The sequence below is a fragment of the Motacilla alba genome, chromosome 1 (genome assembly GCF_015832195.1).
Source record: "Motacilla alba alba isolate MOTALB_02 chromosome 1, Motacilla_alba_V1.0_pri, whole genome shotgun sequence".
NCBI classification, from domain to species: domain Eukaryota; kingdom Metazoa; phylum Chordata; class Aves; order Passeriformes; family Motacillidae; genus Motacilla; species Motacilla alba.
The window spans coordinates 97396127-97403328 of record NC_052016.1 but is presented as its reverse complement, the minus strand read 5'-3'; the positions used below and the strand labels follow the sequence as shown (position 1 = coordinate 97403328).

The 7202-nt window shown below is 35.9% G+C and overlaps 1 protein-coding gene across 1 annotated transcript in view; it reads right to left on the bottom strand.

Annotated features, from left to right (window-relative positions):
• Positions 1–247: 247 nt before the first annotated feature.
• The window catches only part of GCC2 (GRIP and coiled-coil domain containing 2), a 31253-nt gene continuing 24298 nt past the window's right edge, over positions 248–7202 (bottom strand). The window contains exons 20-23 of the mRNA XM_038139677.1: positions 6917–7111; positions 5988–6127; positions 5008–5209; positions 248–3867 (exon numbers count right to left, since the gene is read on the bottom strand). Of these exons, the coding sequence (XP_037995605.1) occupies positions 3797–3867; positions 5008–5209; positions 5988–6127; positions 6917–7111 (608 nt within the window). The 3' untranslated portion in view covers positions 248–3796. The remainder of the gene's footprint in view (positions 3868–5007; positions 5210–5987; positions 6128–6916; positions 7112–7202) is intronic.

Below are 7202 nucleotides of genomic sequence, written 5' to 3'. Positions count from 1 at the left end.
TGAAGTTCTTTAAATGAGGTTTTTCTAAAATATTTTTTTAAAAAGCCCTAGAACAAACCAATTTCTTTTCTGTTCACTCAGAAGAATCCATTGCTGTAGTTGCCTTCCAAAGTAGAGGCTGTGGATGCTATACCAGATCCATAAAATCTCTTCAAGACAATGGCAGACAGTCCTTGTTTTCTACCTTGCACCTGAGTAGCATTTTCTCAGGTAAGAACAGGCATTCATGGAAAAAGAAGTCACTCTCTTGAGTAAAGGTGAATTTTATTGACGTGATGGCCACATGAAAAGGCCACCAAAAACATATTTCCAAACAAAATACTTAGCTATCCAGACTAGCAATTCTGAAATTACTACAACAAATATATTTTTATCTCTTCATACATTTGGTTTCTCAGCTTGTGGGTGGTGACTGCTATTTGCAAGGCTTCTAAGGGAGATATTTTCACAGTACCAACAATAGCAGAACTAGTGGGTAGTTTAGGAACTATTGGTGCACTGGGTGAAGCTAAGGCATAAGCCAAATGAAGCATAATACATGTTTAAGCTGGCTTCAAAGTCACTTAGCACAAAGTAAGGAGAAGTTTTAGGCATTCCTCCACAATTTCATCATCTCTTATCACAGCAAATAGATGGAGGGAGATAGATGAAGGAGTATTTAAATTTAGAAAATAATATAACCCTGCATTCTCACAGTCATACTTTGGGGAAGGAGAGTCATGAAAGAAAAAAAGCAACCTTACTCTCCTGTGTATAATTTCTAACATGGTTCCCTTTGGCCATCCTGAAGCCCAGATTCAACTGGCCATATCTATACAACAGCCTGACAAGTTCTGATCTTCCTGTCGTTCAGCTGGAGCACTTTTTGCTTGCACAGATGAGTCTCCCTTCTGGGTAAAGGGAAAATGAAAGACATATAACCCATTTCTAAGCCAGCATTAGATAGCTGAAAATTCAGCCACAGTGCCAGTCTGGGAACCCTGAATCACTCCAATTTTTGTTTTTTACTTAATATATAATCTGTATAGTGACAGCAGAATGACTATTATTATTGTTATTATTATTATTATTGTTATTTCCTCCTATTCCCTCCTAATGCTTGGGCTGAAGGCAGGCTGTTAAAAGATAAAAATCAGTCCTAAGCTTATAAGCATTTTGGGCAAGGGTGATATTTTCAGTGAAACATTCTAATAAATGCGGCACTGTAAAGAAAACAAAAAGAACCAGAAAGCAAAGTCAGCACAGTGCTCTTCCAAGAAAGAGCACCACAGTATATCAAGAAGCAGCAGTGCTAGTTAAAACTTTAAACTGCTTTTTGAAAGCAAATCACAGCTACAATGTTGTACATTAAAATTCAAATATATGACATATAAAAAGTTCTCTATGCAAAATAATCCTGTTTCCAGTTCATTTTCTTCTATGCCATTTTCTCAAGTGTCTTTTAAACTTTATTTTCTTTCAGTTAGTTCTGGCAGTCTTAGCAACAGAAAACAGTTTAATAACAGTTATTAAAATATTTTTACATTAAGATCTCTATCTTTCATTGTAAAAAAAATATATTAATGTAAGTTGTTCACTCCATTCATAAGTACGGTACTCAAGTTTTACTAAAAACAGTGAGCATGCAACTCAGACTTGAAAGAAGTCAATATGCAACTGGTATTTATACAGCCAGTGATATACGTTACTTGCACACCTTTATTCACAGCTTACAATATTCAGTAATTTACAGTTCTGAAATATGTGCATTTTAAGAGAAACTTGTCACAGCTCTTAAGCAATAGTGGAGACTAAATCAGGTCAGCAGCAAACAGAATGTGAACTGAGACAAAGCCATACCCTTCCACTCATGTGCTTCCATTGTTAAAATCACAGCAGGAGGATGACTAGCACTTATTTTTATACATGTTTTAAATCTCTCCTGTTGCTGTTTTGGCATTCTTCTGAGTGACATTAACCAAATCCAGCTGAATAAGGAGTTGGAATCCAGCATCCGAGATCTGGTCCAACTCATTCCAAAGGCAAATGCAAGAAAGCCTAAACACAGCCTCCTGTTTGGTACCTACAGACACCTAAAAGACTCGTCCCTCACACTACTGTTGATCAGTTCTGTGTTCTGAAAGTTCCCAGAGGATTTTTCCCCAGTAGCACAAACCATAAAGGTTCCAGTTAAAATATATACTGGAGGGAAAGAAAATAGAAGTGCCTAAGTCGGTGGAAAGGAATTAAAGTACCTAAATAAAGCCCTTTGGCTTTGTTGATCGTGTACTGAAATATATACAACAAGCAAAAAATTAAACCAAAAGCAAATTTACTGAACAGTTTATTCTCAACATGTTGCCATTCTGCTGTTCGTATGTTCAGATTACCCTCAGCCTGAAATAAGGCAATATTAAAGGAACAAGCATAATTTCCTCAGCACTAAGGTAGATAGGAAAGGAAGAACCCTATTTAGTATTTGTATGGGTACCAGGGAAAGACTCTCTGTAAAACAACACAGAGAACATGAAAACATGAGTGAAAAAGACAGAAAGACTCTGGTTTAAACATAGGCAGGATTTGAACACATGTGTATGCTTTTCAAAACCTTACAAATAAATTAAGATGGTGAAAGGCATTATGGACTGTATAAGGGAGAAGACAACCGAAGGTAAAAAGAGGTGCTGTGTTGATAACAGAAGAAGAGATGGTATAAATTTATTTTTCTTGGGAAAAACTTGTAACATTCTGTTGAGTAACCTGGAACAGAGACCATCTCATCTGTGCAAATATCTGCGCAAACAATGTACACACACACACAGGTAATGGAGAGAATAAGATCTTCAATCATTAGAACATTTAAAAAATGCTTCTATTGACAAAAGCTTCATTCTTTTCTCTCAGAAGTTAATGTTAGGAGTCTGACCTGTGGGCTCAGATTCGTTCTTTAGTGTCTTCACTACGACTAAGTTAGTATGAGTAGTCTTGTCATCCAATTAGAGACATTGTTACAGTAATGGAACATATCTTCCTGGTCTTTCCCACAAACTTCCAACCTCAGATTAAAGCCCTAGCTTATGCTCTTTCTCACAAAGCTTCAGCTGACGTAGGACTCTGAGTCTTGGAGTACTATCCTAAGGCTTCCATAGATGACATTAATCTCTACTACAGTACCATGCCCAGGTGTGACAAGCACTGTATTTCATACAGATTTTGCACCCTCTACATTTTGTGAACTGTTGCCTTCATGTTCTGCAAAAGCAAAATAATTTAAGAAAGACAACAACTTAAAAGCAGAAAATGCCCTTTCTGTTTCTTAATTATCTTACATTTCGTAGCCATCACAAGAGGAAATAATTTTAAATTTCTTAAATGTGCAGAGAGTAACACTAACCATATAGATTAGCTAGCTGACAGTGATATGTGAAAGCAACTGTAAACACTTTTAAATGCTTAAAATCTAAACTCTAGTTATTCCAGTTAATATAAGGTCAAACTTTTAAACTGATATCAAAAGAGCTATCATAGGTTGACAAATTCTGTTTCCAAGCTATTTGCAATGAAATTGTCACTTCTCATAGTTCTTATTATCAGCTTTAACATTCACAAGAAAAATAGTTCACTGCTGCCAGAGCATAACATAGGACCATCTTTCAGAGCTACTGCAGGCTTCTTTCTTAGTGGAGCCTAAAAAGCTGAAAAAACCACACAAGAATAAAACCCTGTAGTTCAATGATACAACACCAACATATCTACAGTTAGATTTCTCAGTTTTGCAGTTGTGGAATGTTTTTAAGGATTCAGTGTTTCCACTGTTTTATCGAAGTCCTGACCAGCTGTGGAGGTACGAAGCCCACCCAGAAGGCCGTGAGGTACTCTCTTCTTCACCTGAAGGAGGAAGAAAAACTTCCTTTATATTATGACATTTATTATTATAGACATTATTATAGACATTTATTATTATAGACATTTATTATGTTAGACAGTGCATTGTTTGGTTACATATCCTTGCCCCCATTCCTTGCCTTTATCTTTTTTCAAATGCTGCCCTCAAGCTTGGTGAGAAAGGAATTCAGTCTTGGGCTGCCATAGACATGGGTTGTACCAAGTCCACTTTACTTTGGGTACTTAAGAATGTCTGAAATAGGTAATTAATCATCACTCTCCAGAAAAATCCAATCAGTCTTCATTAGAGGGCCAGAACAACATCAACATGCTATGAACTTAACTTACATCTTATTTTTCCAAATGCACAGCCTATCATGGAATGCAATACTTGAACACTTCCCTTTTTAATGTGATTTTGTTCACAAGTTTTAAGTTCTGATACGTACATGTGTGTTGCTTACTGTTTATATTAATTCTAAGATAAAGTATGGGTCAGTTGCTAATGAAGTACAAGAAGCTACAGTTACTGTCATTGAGAAGTGACAAACAATATCTTAAAAAGCATTTAAGGGAAAAAATGCTGCTGAGAGTATTTGAAGCAGAAAATTATTGTACACAGAAATCCAGTGTTTATTTCTTGGAAATGCCTAACTCTTTTTATGACCTTCCCTAGATCCTTTATTTCTTCAACAAAGAGCATATTTTAAGATATCTTTAAATGTATTATATTGGAACTAATATTAGATCTGCAGTACTGCCTTGAGAGGACCACTTTAGCTGTCTGTTTAGTACCTCTGCTAAGAAAATAATTCAATTATATAAACCTCTATTTTGACAAAATATTTTAAACTCTACTCAAAACATGAACACATTAAATTTTTCAACTTACCATTGTCTTCCTGAAATGTGAATGTTTCAGAAGAAAATATATTTTATGTCAATTTTACGGTATTTGTTCTGTTTATTGAAAACTAAATAGTAACTTCCTAACAAAGAAAATGGTATTATGACTAATTCACTGACATTATAATACTAAGTTTTGTTTTTTCTCAAAGGTCTACACAACAGACAGCACAGAACTATCCTTTTCCTTTTTCACTTTTCTTCTTTTTTTGTGACAATATTTTTAACACCACCTACCTTGGGCAATTGCAACCAGCTTCCCCTTCTCTTCGGGGCTGAGTTGCAACATGGTGTCTATCACGGGGAGCAGCCTTTCCTTCTCACTTCCTGATTTCAGAAATATGAACTGCAATAGAACATTCTTCAAGTATTCTAGATTAGCCACAGACTTTTCTCTCTCTTGATTTCTTTCCAATCTTCTTATTTCATTCTTAAGAAGCTGCAGATGAGGAAAAAAATATGTAATGCTGCTTGCCTCATTAAATGAGTAATTGAACAAAGGTCTTTTGAAGAGCTAAAAAATGAATTGTGCAGCTTGCTTCAAAAAGAATAATGCATGTTTAGCAACATATCAGGACAAAAATTCAGTGAAAATTAAATATGTGATAATGTTGTAAGAAATAACTTATTGTTGACTAAAAATACCCTTTTTGGATAAAATTTGTGCAATATAGAGATCACAGTATCAGTGATAAAAGAGTAGTAACAGTGGAATAGTTAAATAACTCAGAAATCTGATGATATTAATTTAAAAGCATTTTAGAAAAGAAAGCTTAGTACATTTAGAAATGTCTTCAGAAAGTTCACTCATACATTAGTTCATATGTCTTCTTTTAACTAAAGAAAGCTAAAACAGGTTACAGAAAGAGAAACCAGACAATGCTTTACTTGGGATTTACTGCATTTATCTAAGTGAAAGTAGTACAGACCCTTTACTGAACATTAAACTTCCCAACTCCAGAAGTTTTTTTGTAGAAGCTTTTACTCCTACACTCCTCTCTCCCTTCCCCTCAGCCAAGTAGAAACTGTGGTGGAAAAAACCCTAAAAAAATGAAGTATACTCTGTAAGCACTAATCAGACCTCTGGAATAAAAGCCCCTCCCAAATTAAGTTTTACATCACCAAAATTTTATAGGCTGGGATTTTCTGAAAGATATTTAGTCTAAGAAACAGACCATGGAAATTAGAGATGTCCTTACATCTCTTGTTCTGCTAACCTTTATTTGTTCCATTAGGATTGCATTGGTTGCTTCTGATTCACGAAGTAATTCATTCAAGTGATCAGCACTCTTAGTTGTTGTGTTTAGTTTCTGAATCAGTTCATCCTTGCTGAGATCTGCTTGCCACTGAGACGGTTCTGCAATTAATTGGAAAAGAAAACTAAGAAAAGGAAAAAGCACTTGCATCTACTTCATACTAACTTAACATCAGGACTCGATTGATATAGTTTCTTATAAACAGAACTCATGCAAAGTTAGAGTGCAGACTTAACAGGCATCAATGCTGCTGCTGCATGCTTATTTTCTGATCTATTTCTGTTTAAACATTAGAAGGGGGCTGGCAAAATAGTTCTAGAGTACCTCAAGATACCTGGTTTCAACTTATTCCTTGTTTCCTACATATAAATTTATCCATGAAGTGTTCAGTAGACTCTTAAAACAGGACTATATGCTACCATGTATTTTTCTGGTTTTTGGGGACTCCTAAAACATTCTTTTTCATGCTGGATTTCACTTTCCTAGAAAAAAAAACTTATGAATAAAGTACTGTTCTAATAAACCTCATTAAGATAAACAGAAATTTTATCCTTTCACTAACAGGGTTAAATCAGCACTTAACTGTCCCTAATAGAGACTTATCCAGAATACAAAAATTTCTGTAACTATTCACTGACTTGCTCTTTTCCCTTTAAAAGCTCAGAAATATGGCATCTTTAAATGACTGAAACCTGCAGAAATGTCCTACTGTAAGTCCTTAATCAATGACAAAACTCCACCAGAAGTTCAGGATGGTGTAAACTCAGTGGCACTTGACTAGACTTGTCTTGCACCTAAAAGCATAAAGCACAATGCTCTCAAATATTGTGAGGGCATGAACTTCTGCAACCCATGTAGGCAAGCACTTCTGAAAGCCACGCTCTACCTACCAGGCTTTGCTTCTGGTGAGTTCAGCAGTTGCTCCAAGGACTGAACATAGGTGCTGGCTGAGGACACAGACTCCGTGTCTGTTGTTTCCATACCTTCTCCCTCTTCCCTAGCCACAGTGTGCACATCGAGCACAGGAAGGTCAGTGTTCCGCCGCTCTCTCAAGTTCTTCATTGCCGGATTTGAAACAGCTGGACCTGAAAGACACTCACTGATGTTCATACCAGAATGAAATTGGGAGGGATATTTCCTAGATGTGACTGTCAAGGATTGAGAATGGTACATAAA